Raw genomic sequence first — 23,410 nt, 5'->3', positions numbered from 1 at the left:
CGAATTAACACGAAGTCTTTGAATGACTACAGAAAAAAAAATACTGCGTACTCTTAAAATAAATATCCGAGTACATCTGTAACACAATATTCAGAGTATCTTAAAAAAAACATTTTGAGAAATAGGAATACATGTTTTCCGGAAAACAATCAAAAAATACGAAACAGAAAAAAACGTTCTTTTTTCAATAACTTCAATCATTTTTAAACGAAATCAAGACAACTATCGCAATGAATCTGTTCCGAGCATTTGAGACGTCTGGAAAAAGTTTGTTTTTACCCACTTAAAATTGGACGAAATGTAAAACTAAAATAGTCGTTGTGTTTACCTGATCCCATGTGGTCGAAATTTAGTTCATGCAGCTTTTTTCCACCTGAGACATCTTTACAACTAATATCAGATATCCATAACTAAACGTCTGAAACGGGTTCGTTTTGACCCAATTCAAATGCAGGACTGAAAGAATCGTCCTTGTTCTTTTTACCTTGTCTATGTGGTCCAAATTTCGCCCCCCAAATGTGGTCCTTTCAACGTCTTGAATAAGATGTTTTTTCAACGTTACTTTTGAACCAAATCAAGACTTCTTTTGGACTAAATCCAGCCTGTTCCACGATACGAAAAGTTTTCAAACCATTAAAAGTGGACCAAATGTACAAGCAAAGTAGTTGTTGATGTGTTTACCTCGTCTTGAAACATACTTATTTAATCCAACATTTCAACCAAATCTTTTGGAGTCAAATCTGATCCAGTCCATTTAAGACTTCCATAACTAGACATCTGAAATTGGTTTGATTATCTATCTACCTTGGTCATATGTAGCTTTCACTGGTTTACCCCTGCTGCATCATACAGGTGCCCTGCCCATCCCTTAGAAGACGTTTAAACATCCAACTATCCTTTCACGATCATTTTTATCACCAACAAGAGCTCTAGCTTCCACTAGATTTAGACCTCTTTCCTGCAGTGCACTCATAACACCATCCATCCACATCAATCACGGCCTTCCTCTTGGTCTCCTTCCATTGACTTCTGTTCTGTAGATCCTCTTCAACATTCGCTCCCCCATTCATATTGTAAACATTTTAGAACTAAAATAGTCGTCGTTGTGTTAAACTCGTCTACTGTGGTGCAAATTTTCTCCCCAAAAAGCTTTTTCTAGAAGACCTTTTCAACCTGAAAAAGACATATTTGGACTAAATCTGGTCTGTTCCATATTAAGTTTCCAAAGAAATTGGTTTGTTTTGACCCAAATAATATTGGACGAAATGTCGAGTTAAAATAGTCGTCGTTGTTGTGTTTACCTGGTCCAACGTGGTCCCAATGAAACCCTCTAAAGCGATCTTTTCAAGAAGTTTATTCAACCTGAAGACATATTTTGGACTAAATCTGGTTTGGTAAATGGTCTGCATTTCTATAGCGCTTTTCAAGTCAATGACTTCCCAAAGCGCTTCACAATGTGCTTCACACTTACCCATTTAAAATGTAAACATTTACATTTTTCTTGTATAAAAACTGTATCATTAAAGGTAAATACACTTTCTTCTTAACCGTTTTTAAAAACAAAAATAAAATATTTTGTTGTACCTCAGCCGCTAAATTAATATCGATTTTCTTTGCTTTTTTCACAATGTTTGAGATTGCAGATGTATGTTGGTGTAAAATGCACTTTTTATATTAAAGAGTTTTAGCATTTTTTTTTACAAGATCTTATCTCCTTCAAAATATCCATCTTATTTTTGTTATTTTCCCTGCACCTTTTTCTTATTTTCAGAATGACTCTCCTTGGCTCTTACAGTTCCATTTTAGAAGTCCAAAACGAAATAAAAATAGGTTTGTTCAGAAGGAATTCTTATTGGACGAAATGTAGAACTAAAAATTCGTTGTTGTTGTTTACCTAGTCCAACGTGGTCCCAATGAAGCCCCCGAAAGCGATCTTTTCTAGAAGTTGATTCAACCTGAAGACATATTTGGGACTAAATCTGGTTTGGTCTGTTTTAGAAGTCCAAAACAAAATAAAAATTGGTCTGTTTTGAAGCAAATCTTATTGGACAAAATATAGAACTAAAAAAGTCGTTGTTGTTGTGTTTACCTGGTCCAATGTGGTCCCAATGAAACCCCCTAAAGCGATCTTTTGAAGACGTTTATTCAATCTGAAGACATATTTTGGACTTAATCTGGTTTGGTCCGTTTTAAAAGTCCAAATAATAACTAAAAGTTGCTCTTATTGGACGAAATGTAGAACTAAAAAGGTCGTTGTTTTTGTTGTGTTAAACTCGTCTACTGTGGTCCAAACGAAGCCTTCAAAAAGTCGTCTTTTGGACTAAACCTTGGCATCTTTTCAACGAGCGGAGATGTTTTACTTCTTTCTTTCGGAACCAAGAGAAAGTTTTGCCGTTCCCCAAGAGTAAAAGCCGTTGCCCGTTCACCGGGCGAGACTTGGGAGCCCAAAAGAGGAGATTGAATAAAGAACTCACCAGGTAAGCGCCGACGGTCCCTTGGGCCAACATGAGAGCGCATTCGCAAACCAGGAAAATTTTAATATTGAAGAAGCACGACGACGACGACTTCTTGGGAGGTTCCGACTCTTCTAGCATGTCGTCCCCGGCGGCCCGGTTCGACTGCCGGGGCTTCTTCACCTGCATCGCTTCCCCGAAACCTTTACATGGAGTCCAAAAAACGGAAGACTGCGGTTCCGGGTTTTAGAGGAGGCCGGTTCCGAACTCCGCGACGCGGCTTCTCTTCAACATCTCCGCCGTCGTCTTCCTAGTCCACGAAAACGGCATAAGGACGTGGAAGTCGGCGGTTCTCTTCGGTTCCGTTCGCCTTCTCAACTCTTGTTCGGGACTGGGTGGCGGCGGCGGCGGCGGCGGCGGCGGGCGGGCGACTCTCCGCCCACTCGGAGAATTCGCACGCGGGACGGAATGCGAGGCTCGGCGGTGGTTCTCTTTCTGCTCCCGAAGGTCCAAACGGAGAGCCACTTTTCTCTTTTGAGAGTGGAAAACTTTGAGTCACTTGGAGAGTCTTTGGTCTGTGGCGCGCGCGCGCGTGCACGCCGTCGTCTTTCTCATCAAGGAGAATTTTGGTGCGACGTCGAGGAACGTCACGGTGATTGGCTGTGTGAATCACGTGACGCGTTCTGACGACGAATTACGTCAACGTGAGGAAACTTTTGGACTTTTTTTTTTCAATTTAAAACATTGCAAAATGTGGGTTGGTTGGCCATGTTACTTCGAAGTTTTTTTTAACTAGTAGTTTTTTTTTTTTTTTTTAAATTGTCATCTTCACCTTTTACATTTTGCGGGCTTGATCCATCAGCCTAACGGGCTGCATGTGGCCCGTGGACCTTAGTTTGGCTACCCCTTCTGTAGAAATTAGAAAACGGGCAAGTTAGATAGAATGAGTGATTTCAAACATGTTTTTTATTTCTTAAGTCTACACACATACATGAATACATACATTCAGTGCTGTTTACAAGAAAAGCGGTGCAATGGGACTACGACAAAATGTAATGAGTTCTAGGGACTAGTCACTGAAATACTCCATCGTATACGCACGGTTGGGTAGGGTTACTTGAACTGGATTACTTTCAATGACTTTTGGATGACTCCAATACCCAATATGCTCATAAAAGACAAAAGAAACTCAATAGGAATCAAATGATGACTCACAACACGTGGTAAGCTTTCTCTCCTGGCTTTGATCTCCGGCAAAACGAACATCAAATGCGACGGAAACAAAATGAAAATCAATCCAAACAGCTTGCCAACATCATTTTTGCCATTCCATGTATTCCGTTACTCCCCAAGCCTGCACAAAATTTAGTCATTTCATTCCTATTTAGTTTCTTTTGTCTTTTATGAGCACATTTGGTATTGGGGTCATCCAAAAGTAATTGAAAGTAATCCTGTTCAAGTAACTTTACCCAACCCTGCTTATGGATTATGGTTCATGGAGCCATGAACCACAAGGGACACGATGGTGGTGTGTCTTAGGCGAGTACAGCCTGGCGGCGCCCATCCCTCTCCAAGCTAACAAATATCCTTAATGACGTGTTCTTATGAACTCGTTTTATGAAATAAAAGGAAGTTCAGCTAAAAAGTAGATTTATGTGTGATGTATGTGTGTTAATGTATTAATATTATTTTTTTAAAGGTTTATCTAAAAAAAAAACTGTATAAAAGATGAAAAGAAAGGAAAACAAAAATGGTAAAAAAAAAAAAAACCCCATCCATACAGCGCTTATTTAACCAGTGAAATACATTCAGACAAAAATTGAAATTCACACGTTTCAGGTGTGAATTTATAAGCTACAACTTATAAGCACAAGAATTATGAAAATATGGTATAGTCGTAATTTTTTTCTTTTAAAAAATCAAACCAATACTGGGAATAAATTGCCTGCAAAGACACTAAAAGGAAATTCAATTTTTGGGCTCTAAAATGAAACATTTTTATCCAACGATGCCACTCCGGGTCAAAAGGTGGCGCTATTTCTTTCTGGGTTACAATTTCGATCGCATCCCAAAAATGACAAATATATCAAAACCTGCTGCATATGTCAAAAGGAATCGGATTCAACTCTGCGTCCGAGACGATTCTGTTAAAAATGACGCGTCAAAGGAGAGTTTTGCTTTCTGAAACCGTGAAAATGAAAGTTAGAATATCAGACGGTTTCCGGGAAATGAAGCCGAAAGTTCTCACTTTCAGAAGAAGTCAAGTCAAACTTCCTCCTTTTCAAATGTTATTCGTCTCTTCTCCTTTCCACACACGCATTACTTGATTTGATTGGATTGATTTAGCTTTTTTTTTTGTATCCATTAGTACCGTAAAAGCACTTTGGTACAACGAGGGATTGTTGTACATTGATTGAAGTACATGTACATTTTACACAAAAAAGAAAAGAAAATTCTCCTGTTATTTTCCAATTTGTTTTTAGGAATCATGGGAGTAGCATTCATAAAGGATAGGCTAAAAAAGGATGAAAAACATTAAATATTTTTCAACAAGAACAACGCAGCGTCAGAAATACTCCATTGCCTTCGAATGGTTCAGTCCATTTGACTCCTAACACGATATTTAGTTTTGTAGTATTACTGTGTGTCATGATTACTGATGTGAAGCGCCTGTGCCCGCTCCTTTGGCGCCAACTGCCTCGGACTCTGATTGGCTCCCTGTCACTATTCAAACCCACTCCTTTCTGTCACCGGTTGTCAGACCGTCTGCGAACCTCAGTTTATTCTAGGCAAGCCTTTTTTCCACCCTGACTCCCCCGTTTTTTTGCTCCCGTTTGTTCCCCGGCTTCGACCTGTCTTTTGATCCTGACCACATCTACTCTCCTGGCTTACGACTCGCTTACGACCCCGACCACGTTTTTGCTCTCCTGTCCCGGCTACTGACCCGTTTTTCCGTTCCCCCATTGCTCGCCACGGAAGTCCCACTTCCGCGTTCAGAGCGACCTGCTTCCCGCGTCCAGCGAACTCGGGATCGTGGGTGCAACCCTTTCTCTTTCTTCCAATAAAACTTGTGAGAAACACAACGCAAGTGGGTCCTGTCTCCGTTCTGGTCCTGACACTGTGATTCTTTCTTTGGGAGTATTTTTGTTGAATTTCTGCTATTTTGTAGTTTTACTATAGTTGTATTTTTGTAGTATTTCTGTCGTAATATTGATGGAGCGGGAATTTTCTATTATAGTATTACTTTAGTGCTTTTTGTTCTTATTTCTGTTGAATTATGTTTTAAGTTTTTCATTACTAGTATCTTCGTAGTATTTTTGGGGTATTTATTAATATTATTGTAGTTGTATTTCTGGAGTAACATTTTTATAGCAGTATTTTTGCAATATAGTATTTCTCTAGAAGTATTTCTATACTTTACATCTTTGTAATTTTTTTCATATTTAGTTGTCGTTTTTGGAGTATTTCTGTTGTAATATTTCTGTAGCATTTCTATAGTATTTTCTTTTTAGAATGAAGAAAAAATCATATATTGGGTCCCTGTTTTTAAGTACTACATTTGATATTTCGTTTTGCAGTCATTGAGTACTATTTTTGTCGTATTTCTGTGCTTGTATTTTGGTTGAAGACACACCAAGGGACAACGGGGACAAAGTTTGCACCCAAAAAATATCTAATATATGTATTGTCATTAGATTTTGACGATTTGCATTTGGCGGGCCGGATGAAAAACCCTGACTGGCCGCGTGTGGCCCGCGGGCCATAGTTTTTACACCCCTGTTCTAGGTGCTTAGCACCCCCCAAAGTTCTAAACCTAAAATTGCTTGTTTAAAATTATGATTACAAATTAATCATGACTTTTGAAAGAGCGTCAAATAAAGTAAAATGTGTGTGTGTGTGTATATATATACATATATATATATATATATATATATATATGTATATTTATATATATATATATATATATATGACTCAATTTTTTCTCTGGCCCCTAAGACATTTTATTTATTTTCAAATTTCCAAACTTTTAATTGAGCAACGCTAATGGCTAATGCAAGATCTTAACGCTAATGGCAAACGCTAATACAGCTACTGTCAGGACCAGAACGGAAACAGGACCCACTCGCGTAACGTTTCTCACAAGTTTAATAAGAAGAAAAGGAAAAGGTTGCGCCCACGATCCGGGGATTGCTGGACACGGGAAGCAGGTCGCTCTGACCGCGGAAGTTGAACTTCCGCAATGAGCGATGGCGGTGTCAGGTATGGAAAAAAACGGGTCATTAGCCGGGACTGGGAGACCAAGATGTGGTCGGGGTCGGAAACGAGTCGTGAGCCAGGACGGAAGAGCAGACATGGTCAAGATCAAAAACGGATTGTTATACGGGACGGGAGAGCAGACGTGGCCAGGATCAAAACGGGTCGTAGCGGCAGACAAACAGGAGCCAAAAAACGGGACAGGCCTAAGTCAGGGTCGAAAAAGGACTTGCCTTGAAAAACAGAGATTCGCAGACGGACCGACAACCCGGGGATTGACAGGACGGGGTTTAAATAGTGGGGAAACCAATCTGTCAACCAGCTGCAGCTGGCGCCAAACGGGCGGGGCCAATTGGGCGCCATGGCAACCGTGACAGCTACTGACGTCAGCCGCTTAAGCAAAGCGAGTTGCTAACGTTGTGCTCGTCGCAGCTAGCGAGCATTAAGAGAGGACAGAACAGGTACTCAAGCTAAAAGCCAAACGGTAAGAAAAGCATTTGGAGCGGGTAAAGGCGTCCTTGGGCCTCCGCAAGAGTCGTTTCCCCTGGCAGGAAGGAAACTTTCGCACTCCAAACTTGACAATTGCAGGATGAGAACCGAAAAGAAAAAGTGCTGAAAATATGCGCCGGCTATTTCTTGGCTAGAGGCATTCGTAGAAAAAAAACCGCCACGAGGAATGTTGTGCTTTCCCGCGCACCGAAAGGGAATTCAAGGGACATTTTTCAGACTGTAAACGGACATTTTGGGTGGCTAGCAAGGCTAATTGTTCTCTAAGCTAGCTTACTTAGCAGAAGACAATGCTAATTTTATGAATTTAAATGGAGTTCGATTTTTGAAAAATTTTCAACCTATAACATTAACATATTTCTTTGGATGGCTCATGAACAAATTTCAATGACATTTTGCATCACTTATATTGCTGATTGCCAGCGAGTCATCAGAAAATCATAGGCGGTCCTCTGCCCAGTCCCGAGGACATCGCTCACAACGTTATTGAGGACTCCTCTCGTCCCGGCCACCACCTCTTTGACCAGAAGGCTTCCTTGAAAGGACATTGTGTAATACTCAGCGCCTCCTACTGGAAAAAAAGTGAATTAAGGTAAACCAGAACATACAACTGCTTCATTTGGGGACGCACGGTGCATGCTCAGTAACAATGTGGCATTCTGGGCAATGTAGTTCTTATGTAATTAAGCACGTATCACGTAGAGCAAAGGTGTCAATTGGGTGGCCCGCGGCCCAGATCAGGCCAGCAACACAACACTGAGAGAAGGGCAAGAGACAAATGAGCTGTATTGTTAAACATGTCCACTTGATGGCACCCAAACCAGCCACACCTCTTCAAAGAAACAGTATTTCTTTCCCTCTCTCTTTTTTTTCTCTCTTACCCTCTCCCTCTCTCCCTTCACTCTATATTTCTCTCTTTCCCTCTCTGTCTTTCTTTATCACCCTCTCTAACTTTCCTCCTTTTCTTTCTCTCTTTCTTTCCCTCTTTCCTTCTTTTTTTTCACCTTCTCCCGATTTCTAACTCACTCTTTTTCTCTTCTCTCATTCTTTTGATCCCTCACTTTCTTTCTCCCTTGATCTATTTCTTTCTCTATTGTATCTCTCTTTCTCCCTTTCTATATTTTTCTGTCTCTCTTACCTTCTCTCTCTCTCTTTTACTTGGCTCCCTTGTTCTCTCTCTTTCCTTCTCTCCCTCTCCTTTTTTCTCTTTCTCTTAAACCTACTAGTCCGACCCCTGTTTTTTTTCTAGCATGTGACCCCTTGACATAGTTACTGTTTAACTGTTGGCTTTTGTTGATTTTTTTTTTGAAGTGCAGTTGCTTATTTCTACTTGGCTGATGTCTCAGGTTGTGAGAATTGAATTGATTGATTTTGCACTGCAGTGTTAAACGCACTTTCTGTTGTTGAACTGTTTACTTTTGTTGCGTGAAAGTACTCGAAGTACAGTAGCATATGTCTACTTGAGCAGTTGTTTGACTAGAGATTGAGATTTATTCTATAGAGCTAATCTCACTTGATATTGTTGAACAGTAGACTTTTGCCGTGAACAAAATACTTGAGGTACAGTAGGCTATAACTACTTGACCAGTTGTCTCAGGTTGTGAGAGTTAGATTTAAGTTATTGAACTCACTTTATTAATTTTTTACCAATTGCCAATTTCTATTTCATGAAATGGATGGAGCAATAAATAACACAACTATCTGTCTGCTCTTCAACTGACTCGAATATTGATCAGAATATGTTACATTCTTTGACATAAAACAACGTATTTTCAGTGTAGAGGAAACAGTTACCTTTCCTGATTACCTTTAGTAACTCAGTTACTAACTCTTTATTGGTGACTATAACGAACTACTTTTTCATAGTAACGTGCTCAACACGGAATATTACACACTGTCCCTTTAAAGGGAAAACGTGTTCTGTGGCTAATTGAAAACGGTTGAGAAACAGACTTATTTGAAGCTAGGAGCCTAATACCTTCATTCTCAAATCTTTTCTAGGACATCTCTGGTTTCCTTTGGTCCGCTCTTCAGAACTTAAAAGCCAAATGGAAAGTAAAAAGAGAAACTTTATGCTAGTTTCCGGGATTAGGACTGAGCATGCGCCTAGTTGCGGTCGCAAATCGTGTCGCTTCAAACAACGCTCAAATTTTTCACGTGCGTCACCTATCGGGGAAACGTGGCTATTGCAGCAGAAGGGAATAAAGAACGTTCACTTCTTAACAAAACCTCATTCTTGTAACTCGCCGTTCGTTTTCAGATTGAATCCAAACCTTGTCAAACACACTTCATTTGATAACTTTGTTTTATTTTGAGATTTATTTTGAGGGTATGTTATTGGTCACTTTACAAGAAAAAGCCCCGCCCACTTAATACGTCACAATGTTTACAAAAACTAGAGGGTCTATATAGGGGTATGAACTCAATTGAAAACTGGATCTGGATGCCCTGATAAAAACATTCCGCTCTTCTTAAAGGGACAGTGTTTTAGATCTCTCCGTCAGATGTCGCTGTCATGTGTCTTGCAACCAAGAATGACTCCAAGGAAGACTACAAAATACAGAGATTGAAAGTGCCAATTTTTACCCAGCCTTTCTTAAAGAAAGGCAAAAGGGAAACATTTTTTTAAAAGAAACAAGAAATAGGGAAGGAGAAATTAGAAAAGGGAGAAAACAAGGGAAATGGGAATAAAAAGAAAAGTAGGGGTAAAGAAAGAAAAAAAAAAGAATGGATCAAAGAGAAAAAAGGAATTAAATAAAAAAGACAAAGACAAAAAAACTACTTTTTTTCGGGTCTTTTTCACTTTTCTTTTCAAAAGTAGTAAGGTGCGTTTTGGTCACTTTGAGTCGCCGTATTTTGTTTTTTTCTGTGGTGCTTTTAGCACTCGTTTTCGGTGGCACGACAGAATACACTGACGTATGGTGGCAAAAAAATCCGCACTGTCCCTTTAACTTTCATACGAAGGCGGGGGCCTCCAACTATGACCCCTGGGGCCACGAGCTGGAGACCCTTAGCCTATATCATGAACATCGATTCCCGGTAGCTCATTGGGACGGACGTTTTGCCGCCCACCAGTAGATGGCGCTCATATGCCCATGTAAGTGTTCATCTTGCCCAGCGCGTCGCAGACGGTGGTCAGGTCTCCTCGGAGGTCCTGGACCACGTCCTCGATGCTTTGGGTGTCCTTCAGGAGGTCCACGCTTTGAGTGTAGGGGTTGTAGTAGACGGAAAAGGGACGCTTGACGCTCTTGGCGAACTCTCTGAAAAACAATCGGCGGCTTTAGCCAGAGGGGGGCGCTGCGGGCCACGCCGAGGCGTTTACCGCATCTTCTGCTTGGCTTCGTCGAAGCTGTCGGAGACAAAGTAGACCTCCTGGAAGGTGGTGATGAGGCATTCTTGCAGGCAGGTGCTCTTGGGTTCGAAGGGCTTGACGCGGGCCTGCCCCGACAAGGCGTGCTAGCGAAAATAAAAACGTGACTTAGGCCGCGCCCGTCTCAGGTGAGCCTTACCTGGTGTTCTCAGAGCGAGAAAATGATTCTGTCTTCCGAGACAAAAGAAGATCGTGTCCGTTTGAGGTTTAGACAAAGAAGAAGCTAAACTGCCGTGTAGCCGGCTTACGGAGAAGCAGGCGTTGCTAGTTTTAGCCTTCGATTGGCCACTAGGGGCGCTAAGGTAAGCAACTCAGACCTTTTGGACATGGAGTTGCTCCTTAGAGTTTTTAGTCGGCGACTCTGATGCCAAGTGGTTAGAACCTCCAAGGTTTGCTAGCATGAGTTGCTCAGAAACTTGTTTTCAGGGTACAGAAAGATGACGTTCGTTTTTAAGGCAAGATAAGACAATGGTCATTTTTGCCAGAAATGATCAACATGAAAGTTTAGAAACCTGTTTTAAGAGTTGTGTTGTCCTTACGACAACTGTGTTTAAAATGCTGGAAAAGGATAGACCGATAGATAGATGTCTAGATAGATTGATATAGATGTCTAGATAGATATAGATGTCTAGATAGATAGATGTCTAGATAGATAGATGTCTAGATGGATAGATATAGATGTCTAGGTAGATTTCTAGATCGAGAGCTAGATATGTCTAGATAGATGTCTTGATAGATAGATGTCTAGATAGATAGATACTGTAGATAGATAGATACTTTATTCATCCCCGTGTGGGTTGACCAAGTAGTGTTTAACATGTATATTTTGTGTTCATTTGACCTTTATGTTGAAAAATTCTGAGATTTTGCATCACTTCCTGTTTTTTTGTTTGGGTCTTTTCCGGTAGCGGCACACAGGATCACAAGGAGAGCGAACAATATTTTCGAGGAATTAACGAGGCAACGACAAAGTGTGTTTATATGACGCATAAGGCAACTATATCCTGCTATAGATTGTACGGATGCAAAAAGAAGCGAGTTTCCGACACAGAAGAGTTCTCTCGTTTTCAGTGTAAGAGAATAGAAAGCTATTCACCAGGACATAAACTATGTAGAACAAAACAATGCAAGACGCCAGATGGTAGAATAGCTAGCTTACAGAGGAGCAGACAATGCTAAAGTGAAAAAAGGAGGCTTGTTTTTTTTGAAAAGGAGAAGCTAGCGTACAACTTAGAAGAACATGACGCTTGTTTCCAGCATAGAGGAAAACAATGCAAGCTTTGGAAAAAGAAGTAGCCAGAATGCAACATCGTTAGCTCGTTATTAGTGAGGGATTTTATACGATTGACTATAAAGGATTTTATACGATAGACTACAAATTATTCAGTTTAATGCAATACTGTGCTTTAGTTCAATGACAGGGCAGGCTGTTCCAAATGCATTATATTTTGTCTAGTTCTGTTGATAACAGGACGCGTGAGTGTGCTAACACAGAATGTTCCAGACATCAAGGCACCATATTGTGAGAACGATGGGCGCTAACAATTCCTTGACACGCCCATGGGAGGAGCCGAGACGCCATCTTGCGGGGGGACCAAGAGGAGAATGCTAATGGACTTCAGAAAAAGGTCTCCTGGAGACTCCAACTACTTTGGCCGTCTAAGATGGAATACACTTAGTTAAATTGTTAGGGAAAATAAATCTGCCCCCGTTTGAAAATGTCGGCTTTTTTGTTCATTTTTCTCTCAAGAAACGAGCGCGCATACATTGTTGGGTGAATGTGGGTAGTGTTTGGTTAATGGAGTCGGATAACTCATTCGAAAAATTTGGTAAACGCTACATTTTGATAGTTCAATTCCAACATTAGCAAAAATGGGGCTCATAAAAGATGCCACATGGTCTCAGTGCGGAAGAAAAGAACAATTGTTTTTAGCAAAGAAAAGCCAAATTGCGTCATTAATAGCTTATAAAAAAAAAAGAATATGATGCTAGCTTGTAGGGTGAAAAAGTGCTAGTTTTTAGCAAAAAAATGAGTTTCTGACATAGATGACGCTTGTTTTCAGTGCGGAAGGAAACCATGCAGGTTTTCAGCAAAGAAGCTAGATTGTAGCATCGCTATCTTAGCGAGGAGAAGAGGACGCTAGTTTATAATGCGAAAAGAACGAAAACAACGGTTCCATCGTGCCAATCTTACCTGGAGTTCTCCGATGGAGGACAGCAATCCGGCCCCGTAGGCCCTCAACTGACCGTCTTGCTTGCAGAGTCCAAACTCCACCGTGAAGAAGTAGCACTTGAAACACAAACACCATCTCCAGACTCGAACCCGGACCTCGATCCGCTCGGCCGCACTCACCGTGGCCAGCTTCTGCACGTCTTCGTCCGAAGCGCCCAGCGAGGCCAGTCCGATTTCCTGCGAGAACTGGGCGAACTTGGGGTCGGCCAAAAGGGGGACGTGACCCAGGAGCTCGTGGCAGGTGTCCCTGAAACGGGACGTGGTTCGGACAAAGGGGCGGGACAGAGGGAAGGTAGGGGGCGGGGCGAGGCGCTCACGGTTCGGGCGTGTAAAGCGGGTCGGTTCCGTGTCGTACGTATTGCGTGCAGTTGAAGACCCGGAAAGCCAGACCGGCCAGGAAGTCTCGGGGCGACAGGTAGCCCGCCACGGGGCGCACCGTGAAACCGGAGCGCTCTAAAAGGCAGACGAAAAACCGATCGGACTCATAAAAGGTGGCAAGAAGTATACAGGGCTGATAAATGGCTACTAAAGTATGACAGAAATGAACAGATCATAAACCATCTTTGCTGAAAAATGGCTGGGACAAAAGCTCGTGTTGTGGATTAAAGAAGTCGCAGCTTATCGACATAATGAGGACACATTTCTTTAGACAGGAAATTCCAGGCTTGTTTAAATGCCAGCCTTGGTCTGGACCAGCTTGCAAGCTGAACGGAATTCGGCTGGGTCTCAGGCCGATTTTCTTGGAAATCACGTAATTTTGGAGGATCGAAAGAGGACGAAAACATTCGGAGAAAAACATTGTCAATTCCTGGAAGCATGCACTTAAAACAAGCAGGTCATCCCGAGAGGTTTGTGTTTGCTCCGGAGGGTATAAGAAAGCTGATTGTCTCTTAGACGAACGAGAACGCCGTTTTGAACGCTAACGGATATCAATAAACAACTTCTCCCGCTCCGATCAAAATTTCTCTGTGCTTTTGTGCATATTTCTGGGGCGAGGCAATACGGTCTGCTCCGAAACTCGAAGCCTTACCTCAACCCATGTCCAATTTGATCACAATCAGAAAAACTAAACATAACTAACCCTTTCCTAAGGGTATGTCTAAGCGTTTCCAAATGTGGCCTTTTGGAGATGACCAATGATGGTAAAATACGTGTCAAATAAAAAAAAACATGATACGGAAAAACACGACAAAATAAATGACAATAAACTGGACAAGAAAATAATAGAATACACAACAATACATGACAAAATACACAACAAAATAAACAAATTTTGATGACAAAATATTTAGCTAGGACGTGATTTATGCGTTCATTTATTTCTATGACATATATTTCGAGTTATTTATTTATACATAGAGACATGTGAGCAGGGTGTGGGCGGGTGTGGGCGTGGTCTCACCTCTGAGGAATCGCGACACGTCCTCCAGTTGCGGTATGTTGTCATGGCGATAACCACATTGCTTTTCCAGTAGCGGCAAATTTTTGAGGTACTCCTTGCAGGCGTGGGTAGGGTACAACTTGTTGAGCTCCCTGAAGACCACGCCCCACGTCAGCACCTCCTCCGACGTGTACTCCACCCTCGGGATCGGCTGACCGCTGCGAGGGGGCGGAGCAAGGTCAGGGCGCCGCCGTTCTCCCCGCAAGGGCCACGGCGACCGCTTACAATTTGTACTTCATGGCCACTTCCACGAAATACTTGCGCCGCTGACGGTAATCTTCGTCTTTGAAGCCCTGAGGAACCACCGAGAGAAACGTTTCCTACGAGAACTCCGGCGTGTCGTCCCCGGCCAATTTCATCCGGGATATTTTTGTGTCAACGGGCTGCTATAAACTGACATGATTTCTGCCATTCAGCTTCAACAGTGCATGCGCAGCTTCAATACGTGGCAAAGAGGGAAAGGGCTCAATAGACGTCGGGTAACGATCGAGTTCAATACAATAGTTTTGTCGACTGACTTCTCCGAAGGAGAGTGCATTCGATCTCTCAAGCGACTTGATGTTCTTTTGCTCTTTGTTTTACTTATTTTCGTGAATATTTTGGGTGTGTTTATGTCTAGATAGATGTTGATGCATTTTGTCAGTTATAGGATTTGAAGAGTTCATATTTTTCCATTTTGATTTGTTTGCTTTGCATTTTCAGGGATTTTGTGTTGTTGTTTGACTTCAAATCTGTTAATTGTGTGAAAGCTAACATTTTTTTTCTATTTTATTTTTTTAAAGATCTGTGAATATTAAAGTTGACATTTGATGTGTTTTCAGGGAATATATGAAATGACTAATTACAAAATAATTGAGTGCATGAAGTTTTATTATTATTGACAATACATCATTAAAAAAAAACAAAAATGTGAGGAGCCCTTTTGGAGTCGAAAAAGCCAGTGTTGTAAATAGAGCTGTCCTCTTAGGTGCGACCAGTAGGGGGTGGTGCCATCGTGAACAGCCAGCAGACCAGGCATGTCGGCGTCATTTTATGGCACTTTTTTAAATTTCATCATTTATTGCACACCAGACTGCCAAAAAACATGGCAATGGCAACAATTTCAAGCCTTTTCAAGCACTCAACCAAAATTCAAGCATTGTCCTGACCTCGATAACACAACATCAGATGTCAAGCATTTTCAAAGATTTCGAGCACCCGTAAAAACCCAGAGGGAAACAAATCTTTAGTATCTGACGATGATTCTTGACTTTGAAGGACGTGAACTAAATCCGTTGTCAATGTCATGTTAGTATTCGCGTTCATAGCGGTCAAAAAAATGACTCCAATCATGACCGCACATATTCAATGTTTGTCACTTACAATGCCGAGTTTGGGCCAAAAGAAAGTGAAACAAAATTTCATAATCATTCTTAATCAAAATGGAGAAATACAATATCTCATTTTCGGCCACCTGTGTCAAACTCATGGCCCGAGGGCCAAATGTGGCCCGCCACATCCTTTAATGTGGCCGAGGAGAGCTTAAAATGCATCTTATAATGAATGAGTTCAGAGCGCTTTCCCACAATGCCTGTCGCCTACCATATCCATGTGACGACTCAGCGTCTCTACACGGCAGTGTTTTTACATCGATGTCAAATATTTAGATTGAGAAATAAATGATCCCTGTCGAGGGGGGAGCGGGCATCTTTGACTTTGAGGAACTTTTTTTTGTTGTAGTTTTGACTTTCCCAGAATCAGGTGCAATTGCACACCCACGACAGTAGGGGGCAGCAGCATTCTCACTGGCTAAGTGTTTTGTTTATATTCAGCCTCCACATCGTGCATTAAGCACGAGAGGATTTTTACTTTCCAAAGCCAAAATGGGGGCATGAGCAAAAATAATTGAATATGATTGCATTACACTGATTTGGGACGCGGTGAAACGGAGTTTGACGCCTCTGCTTTAGGCCTTTTAGGGATTCAATCAAAAAGACTCAAAAATGGAGATAAGTCTTTTTAGCATAGCAGCGCTAGATAAACACGAGGCGGGCAAACGGCCGAAAAGCCACAACGTACCGGGTGGTCCGCGTCCAACTCGGATCCGTACATCAAGACCCGATGGGAGCACTGGTCCAGTTCCGAGATCTTCATGGGGAACCACGGCACGTCTTCCTCGTCTGCGTTTTGGAGAACACAAAAAGGGAAAGCGGACGCCGGGCACCGGGCCGGCCGGTCACGTGGCGAGGGAAATGAGAAATTAGAGGGTGGGGAAAAGGTCCAGTTCTGAAACCATCCATTATTCGAGGAATGGATGGATGGATGGATGATCTATTTTGCAGCTCATCCTCAGTAGGGTCACAGGGGTGCTGGAGCCCATCCCAGCTATCTTCGGGCAGTGGGCAGGGGACATCCTGAACCAGTTGCCAGCCAATCACAGAGACAGACAAGTCACTCGCTCGTTCCCACCTAGGGACAATTTTGACCGGCCAATTCACCTGACATGCATGTTTTTGGAATGTAGGAGGAAACCCACGCAAGCACGGGGAGAACATGCAAACTCCACAGAGAAGGTTTGATCTCATGACCTCATAACTGTGCCAAACACGCAGTAACCACTGCACCACTGTGCTGCTCCAAAATAGACCATTTTAAGCTTAAATACAATACGTTAAGAGTATTTGCTTCTTTCGTCATAAATCGCACTACAATAAAAAAATAAGAGGCTATTTTTTAAGAACTTGTTTGTGTGGGAACCCGTGAGCCTCACCTGTTCTCCCTGCAAGCTCAAAATCATGATTGTATTTTCTCCTTGTTCCACAGACTGAGGAGATCATTTCTTCCTCATACCATGAGGCTCTTTAACTCCACCCGGGGAGTAAAAGCCCACATTAGACCCCACCACTACATTTGCATATTACTCTATTGACTTTCCGTAGCACTATTCTATAGCAAAACGTTATATTGGGTATTTTTGTATTCTATATTTTTATTTTATTATTTCATTTTTCAACACAAGGATACTGCTGGAAGTGGGAATTTTGCAACGGGGATGAATAAAGTACCTATCTATCTATCTATCTAGACATCTGTCTGTCTCTCTGTGTAACTATTTATCTATCTATCAATCTATCAACTTCACATTTGTTCACTCGAGCTGGATAGTGTGCATCTCCAGGGTTTCGTACAGTCTTCTGTTGTCTTTGCAAAAGTCAATTTCATTTCCTCTCCTTATTTCGAGCGTCTGCTAAACTCTAAATGTATCGGAAGTAGAAGGCGCAGACGGGAACGGACGCGGACGGGCGAACCCGGCCGACGGGACCTCACCGGCCTGGGCGGCCCAAAGGTGGGCGGGCGCGTTGAAGGACAGGATGTTGACGTGATCTTTGAGGACCTCCAGAAGTTCGTTGAAGTCCTTCTTGCTGCAGCTGCAGTCGGCGAAGATCTCCACTTCGTTGGGGACGCGCTTGGACGGACGAGACTCGATGTGGTTGAGGTTGACGCGCTTTTCCTGCGGAGGGCGCAGACACCTCGGTTAACGTCTTTTGCTTCTAGGATCGACTGGGGTACCCTAAAATCTAAGTCGGGCTTTTTTCAAGGCCAGATTCAAGCACTTTCAAGGCCAGTTTTTCCCTTCTTACAGTACTATCAAGGAAAAAAATCTAGTATTGATCTTTGATGACTAAAATAAAGTTATCTTGCTGCTAAGCACATAATTTGCGCTATTTTGAGATGTTCCTATCTATGTTCTACTATCTTTTCGCGGCAATGGTCTGCTCCAAACTGACATGAATTCTGCCGTTCTGCTTCAACAAAACGTCACACTTGTTTGCAAAGACAGAAAGGGCTCTTTAGGCGTTGGGTATTAATCGAGTTTACAACAAAAACAAAAAGAAAGAGTAATTATGTATAAAAGACAGAAAAGTGCCAATTTTTGACCCATTTCAATGAAATTGATTGACTGCATTTAATCTTTCAATTTTAGAAACTGCTGATCTATTGCCTTTTGTTTTACATATTTAATGTGCATATTTTGCCTGTTTTTTCAGAGGATGTGTGTCTAAATGGGTTCAAATACAATTTTCAAGGATTTGGTGTTGTTGTTCGACTTTAAATATGTACAGAGCGTGAAAATCAAAAAAAGTTTTCTATTTTACAATTTTTTGGGAGGTCTGTGAATATTCAAATTTGTATTTCATGTGTTTTGCAACCTTTTGTCATGAAATAATTTGGTACATATGTTTGTTTTTTTATTGATAATAGAGTATGTCATAAAAGTGAGTACATCCCCCAAATTTCATTGGTTGAACAACACATCACTGAAAAAACGTCACTTTGGCGCAATGAAAAGAAGTCTGTCAACAAAGGCCATGGCTTACCAGAAAGATATCCTGTGGTCTGATGAGACCAAGACAAATTGATTTGGGTCAGATGGTGTGAAGCATGTGTGGCGGCAATTACGTGAGGAGTACAAACATGTTTGTGTTGTGCCTAAACCCAAACATGGTGTTGGGAATGTCATGGTTTGGGGCTGCATGGGTGCAACTGGAGTTAGGGAGTTGCATTTTTTAAAGGGAAACACAGACCCAAGAACGTACTGGAGCAAAGAATGATCCCATCCCTCCAGAAACTGGGTCACAGGGCCATGTTACAGCCTGACAATGACCCCAAATATACTTTTAAGATGACCAAGACTTTTCTAAAGGCTGTAAGCTTAAAAGGGATGGTCTGGCCAAGCATGTCTCCAGATCTAAATCCAATAGAACATCTTTGGGGCATCTTGAAGTGGGAGGTAGAGAAGCACATGATCTTGAATACCCCCCCAGCTCATGTTTTCATGAAGGAGTGGAACATTCCTGGAGCAATTTGTGGGAATCGGGTGAAAACTATGGCCAGGAGGATTAAAGTGGTTCTCCAAAATCATGATGACCACACAAAATACTGAACTTCAGGAACTTTTACTCAAGGGTGTACTCACTTTTGTCACCGGGGGTTGAGCAACTAATGGCCATATTTGGAATTTTTTGAGTGGGAAAAATAAATGAACACTGCTATTTAAGCTTTACACAGACTACCTTTCATTGTGTCAAGGCAATGTTTACTTAGTGTTTTTCAATTAAACATTGTGATGACATTTCCGCAGAAATGGGAGGGGTGTACTCACTTTTGTGACATATTGTTTATCATTAAAAAAAACAGCGGATATGAGGAGCCGTTTAGAAGTCAAAAAGGCCTGGTTTCTAAACAGAGCTGTCCTCATGGGGGCGGTGACGCTTCATATGACAACACCATACTGACAAGCCAAAAGAGCAAGCGTGACGGCGTCATTTTCACCCTTTAGACATTTTCCCCATACAAGCAAATATAAATCATATGAATGTGTTCACATTTTTAGCATATTTAGCATCCATGAGTACTTCCGCTAGCAATGCATTGCGTGTAATGTCGCGCATCCTCTTCTGCGCAAGCAGGGGATGATGGCAATCAAAGAGGAGACACTCAAAATTTGCATTTAGTGGGAAATGTGAAGGATGGGACAAAAACATGTAATTTTCATGTGCGCCTCATGCTTGTGAATCTCAAGCAGGGCAGATTTGACAATGGGAGAGGGATTTTCTCCCTACCTGAAAGAGTCGCAGCGCTCGCACCAGACATCCCACCTCGTTCTTCAGCGAGAAGACCACGGCTTGGCCCGGCTTGCCCTCGCTCTCGCTGATGGGACTGAAGGACGGCCGGCGGGACTGGACACACCAAAAATGCTCAGCGGAGAAATCGAAAGTCACTCGGACGCGCACGGATATGTAGAGAAGACTAGATAGGACGTTTACCTTGGTGCCCACTGCCAGCCTAAGCTCGTCGGGTCTTCCAGTTCATGTGAAATAATTGTTGATACAAGAACATAAGTTGTTGACTAAGCGAGCCGAGGCCGGAAAAAACACTTTCGATTCCGAGAAAAACATCACGAGATCTTGTTGAACACAGTATAAATGCCAGCGTCTCTCGGACGAATTTCGAACGTGGCTCGAATGTTGCTGAATAAAGAGCGTTCCCTTCCCGCCATATTTCTGTCCCTGCGTATATTTTGGGGCGACGCCCAACGACGTACTCTCCAAAATAAGTGGCGCCCAACGTGGGGCAAGTACAACAAATCATATTGTAGTTCTCTTTCATGGTTTCTAGAACGTTTTTATAGTTTTTACTCTTCAAGTGGCAAGTGACCATACAGTATATCAGGGGTCAGCAATCTACGGCTCGCGAGCCATATATGGTTCATTCCATGAGTACATATGGCTCGGAGATAAAACTTGACCAAATCACATATGTCTGTGGCGTTCCGAACGGTTTAAATGTTTGTACACGCAAGCCAGAGCAACACTGAACTTGCCCTTGGTTTAATCCAGTATATATAGGGCACAATTTCAACTACAGCTTACAGTCAGGGAGTCACACCAACCTACCCTGTTCTTCCGATTTAAATGGAAGCTCATTAAACTATGTATGTTCAATGTTGAGATATTTTATGATGAAGACCCACAGAACAAACTGCAAATACACAAAAATGCCAGCAAACATGTGCTGCGACAATTTGGAAGAGTCAAGAATGAGAGTGTGTTCTTGATTCTAGCCACCTACCACTAGAGGGATATGGCCCCGGTAGATACATTATTTCAAAAAAATAAATAAAAAATCTTTCCGTTTTTCTGGCAGTAGTACAGGATGTAGAGCGCTTGTCTTGGGTCCAAAAGGACACACGTTCAATTCCTGGCTCCTCTGAGTTAAATGTCGAAGTGTCCTGGGGCGAGACACCAAACCCCTACTTCCCCCAACGTGTCGCTATCAGTGTGCGCGAATGTGTAAGTGTGAAGCACATTGTAAAGCACTATATAAACGCAGACCATTTACTACAATGAATATTCTGTAATAACGGCACGTGTCGACAAAAAAAGTCATAAAAAATGCCTTAACGGTGACTTTGACCCCACCAATATGGCCGCCAGGTAGTCACGCTTGTCAGTGGGCTGCTACAGCGCGCTAAAGGATTTTATGCATTTGACTATAAAGGATTTTATACGATTAAATACAAGTTACATTTATCGAGTGCAATGAAGATTTTCACTGAGTGGGCTTCAGGTCACGCCGTTCCAAATTTGGAATGTTTTAGCCGGGGAATTTTGATAGCAGGACTCCGACGAAGGACGTCCGGCATTGTTTTGATAAACGCTCGGTGTTGTTTTGAGTTTCTCCAGACATCGAGGTGAGGGGGTGGACCCCACATGAGGGCTTTCATTGGCATGCCCATGGGAGACGCCGGCAGACCGGCTTACGGAAAAAACGTATGCTGAGGAGGAAGCAGAAGATCGAGAGAGGAGGCTCGACAGAGACTCGAGCGACACTAATTTGGCTATATATATTCGATGGAGTTCACTTAGCTGAATAGTTTAAGAAATGAAATCTGTCCCCGTGTGGAAATGCCGGTCTCTTGTTCATTTTTCCATCAAGAAACGAGCGCGCATTCTTAGGAGAATGTAGGTTGTGTTTGGTTCATGGAGTCCGATAACTCATTCAAACAATTTGGTCAACGCTACATTTTGATATTGAATTCCTAAGAGCGCGGACCCATCTAGTCTTCTATTGATATCCGCGGTCGTGCTCACCATCTGTCCCCCGGTGTGGCGTAGAGGCGGGCGCCCGTCCAACATGGCCGAGTCGAAGGAGAGTCCGCGTCGGGACCAGTACTTGCTGGAGAACATCATCATGGCGGGCTGCATGGCGGGCGGCGTGGCCGGAGGCGGCGCAGAAGGAGGCGGCTCGGCTTTGCCCACGTGAGGGGACGCCATGGGGAACCAGCGGGTGTACGCGTACCAGGAACGATCCAGCTTGAACGCCGCTAACTTTGACGCGTTAGCCGCGCTACCTCGGCGGCCGCCGGGTTCATATAGGCAAAAGCGGGAGGGGCCGGGCCCCGACGGACCAATGGCGAGCCTAGGTCGATACGTGGCTCATCCGTCTTTCAAAGAAGCCGGCGCGTCGCCGAGTACAAAAGCCCGGCTGATAAGGGAATGGGGCGCCTGCCGCTAGCCGCCAATTTCCTGTCGCTCAGGAAATGAAAGCGCAGCCGTAGACCGCCGTCTTATGAGCCGATTCGCCGATAGCCGGACGGCGCTAACAACATTGCTTTATTGGGAATGAACACCTGATGTTATTACATATTCAGGGTACCTAAACCCAATTTCAAGCACCTTTCAAGCATTTTTAAGGCCATTTTTTCAATGTTTCCAGTACCTTTAAAAGAAGCAATCCAGTGTCAATCAAAAGAAAGTCTTTTTTAAGTAGGCTTTGATGACTTCAATAACGTTGCTATCTTGCTGATAGCACATACTTTGTGCTATTTTGAGCGGTACCTATCTATGATCTACAATCTCTTAATGGGCTGCTATAAACTGACATGAATTCTTTCAACAATGCTGTTTACAAAATCAGAAAGGGCTCCGTAGATGTTGGGTGACAATTGAGTTTAATACGGAAGACAAAAATAGAAAGAAAGAATTGACCGTGTGTATAAAAAGCAGAAAAATGAGCCAAATTTGGACTCATTTTAAGGATATCGATTGCGTTCAATTTTTCAATCACCTGCTGAGATTGTTTTTGTTTACTTATTGTTTGTATTTTTGCTTGCTTTTCAGGGGATCTGTGTCTAAATTGGTTCAAATACAATTGAAAATAGTTGATTTTTTAGGGATTTTGTCATTTATAGCTCTGGAGAGTTCATACTTTTCATTTATTATTCATTGTATTGATATTTCAAGGATTCCTCAGATCACTGTTATTGGTTATTTTAAATAGTATTCATTGTTAAAATCATTCTCACTGTTGGCCAATGATAACAGTGGTCTTTCAGACCACTTAAAGCATGATCTCCAAGGAGATTTTTTTAAAGGACCTTTAAAACAGGTTGGAATCTTTGTAGCTTAAAGGTTTTTTTGTACAGTCCTAACCTGTTCTCCTTGCAAGCTATTTTTTTAAGTCTTTCTCCTTATTTTAAGTGTCTGTTAAGTTATAAACTCATCAGTTCTGCAATAAAATGATTTTCAGATCAATGTAACGGCGCTCCACTTGGTCAACTGCCCGCTGTTTGGGGTTTTTATTATGGACCAATAAAAGCAAATAAATAG

At 42.3% G+C, this 23,410-nt stretch overlaps 2 protein-coding genes across 3 annotated transcripts in view; both read right to left on the bottom strand.

Moving 5' to 3' along the window:
* LOC148362054 (solute carrier organic anion transporter family member 3A1-like) overlaps positions 1 to 3,054 on the bottom strand; it is a 37,848-nt gene extending 34,794 nt beyond the window's left edge. Inside the window, exon 1 of the mRNA XM_088339479.1 lies at positions 2,475 to 3,054. Coding sequence (XP_088195605.1) covers positions 2,475 to 2,642 — 168 coding nt within the window. The 5' untranslated portion in view covers positions 2,643 to 3,054. The remainder of the gene's footprint in view (positions 1 to 2,474) is intronic.
* Positions 3,055 to 9,995: 6,941 nt separating this feature from the next.
* Positions 9,996 to 22,349, bottom strand: tph2 (tryptophan hydroxylase 2 (tryptophan 5-monooxygenase)). 2 transcript variants are annotated; one of them, XM_088339476.1, is made up of 11 exons: positions 21,893 to 22,349; positions 19,862 to 19,978; positions 17,534 to 17,748; positions 16,317 to 16,470; positions 14,484 to 14,551; positions 14,220 to 14,416; positions 13,135 to 13,270; positions 12,938 to 13,064; positions 12,779 to 12,874; positions 10,537 to 10,670; positions 9,996 to 10,474 (listed from the first exon to the last, which is right to left on the bottom strand). In XM_088339476.1, exons 1-11 carry the CDS (start codon positions 22,073 to 22,075, stop codon positions 10,300 to 10,302), a joined length of 1,602 nt encoding a protein of 533 aa, XP_088195602.1. In that variant the 5' UTR covers positions 22,076 to 22,349; the 3' UTR covers positions 9,996 to 10,299. The 2 variants fall into 2 exon arrangements, with proteins under 2 accessions (XP_088195602.1, XP_088195601.1); XM_088339475.1 differs by having other exon boundaries at positions 16,317 to 16,417; positions 17,565 to 17,748; positions 21,893 to 22,347.
* Positions 22,350 to 23,410: the final 1,061 nt, after the last annotated feature.

This window comes from Urocampus carinirostris, chromosome 7, assembly GCF_059441175.1.
Source record: "Urocampus carinirostris isolate Australia breed hairy pipefish chromosome 7, RoL_Ucar_1.0, whole genome shotgun sequence".
NCBI classification, from domain to species: Eukaryota; Metazoa; Chordata; class Actinopteri; order Syngnathiformes; family Syngnathidae; genus Urocampus; species Urocampus carinirostris.
The sequence above is the reverse complement of the archived record's forward strand: the minus strand, read 5'-3'. Positions and strand labels throughout refer to the sequence as shown.

Excerpts from the sequence above, each read along its gene's own strand:
- tph2 (XM_088339476.1), bottom strand. The coding sequence starts at position 22,075 with ATGGCGTCCCCTCACGTGGGCAAAGCCGAGCCGCCTCCTTCTGCGCCG. Across the intron at positions 13,271-14,219 it reads CGTGTCGCGATTCCTCAGAG|AGCGCTCCGGTTTCACGGTG; the intron begins GTGAGACCACGC and ends TCTGCCTTTTAG. Across the intron at positions 10,475-10,536 it reads GAAGCCAAGCAGAAGATGCG|AGAGTTCGCCAAGAGCGTCA; the intron begins GTAAACGCCTCG and ends ATTGTTTTTCAG.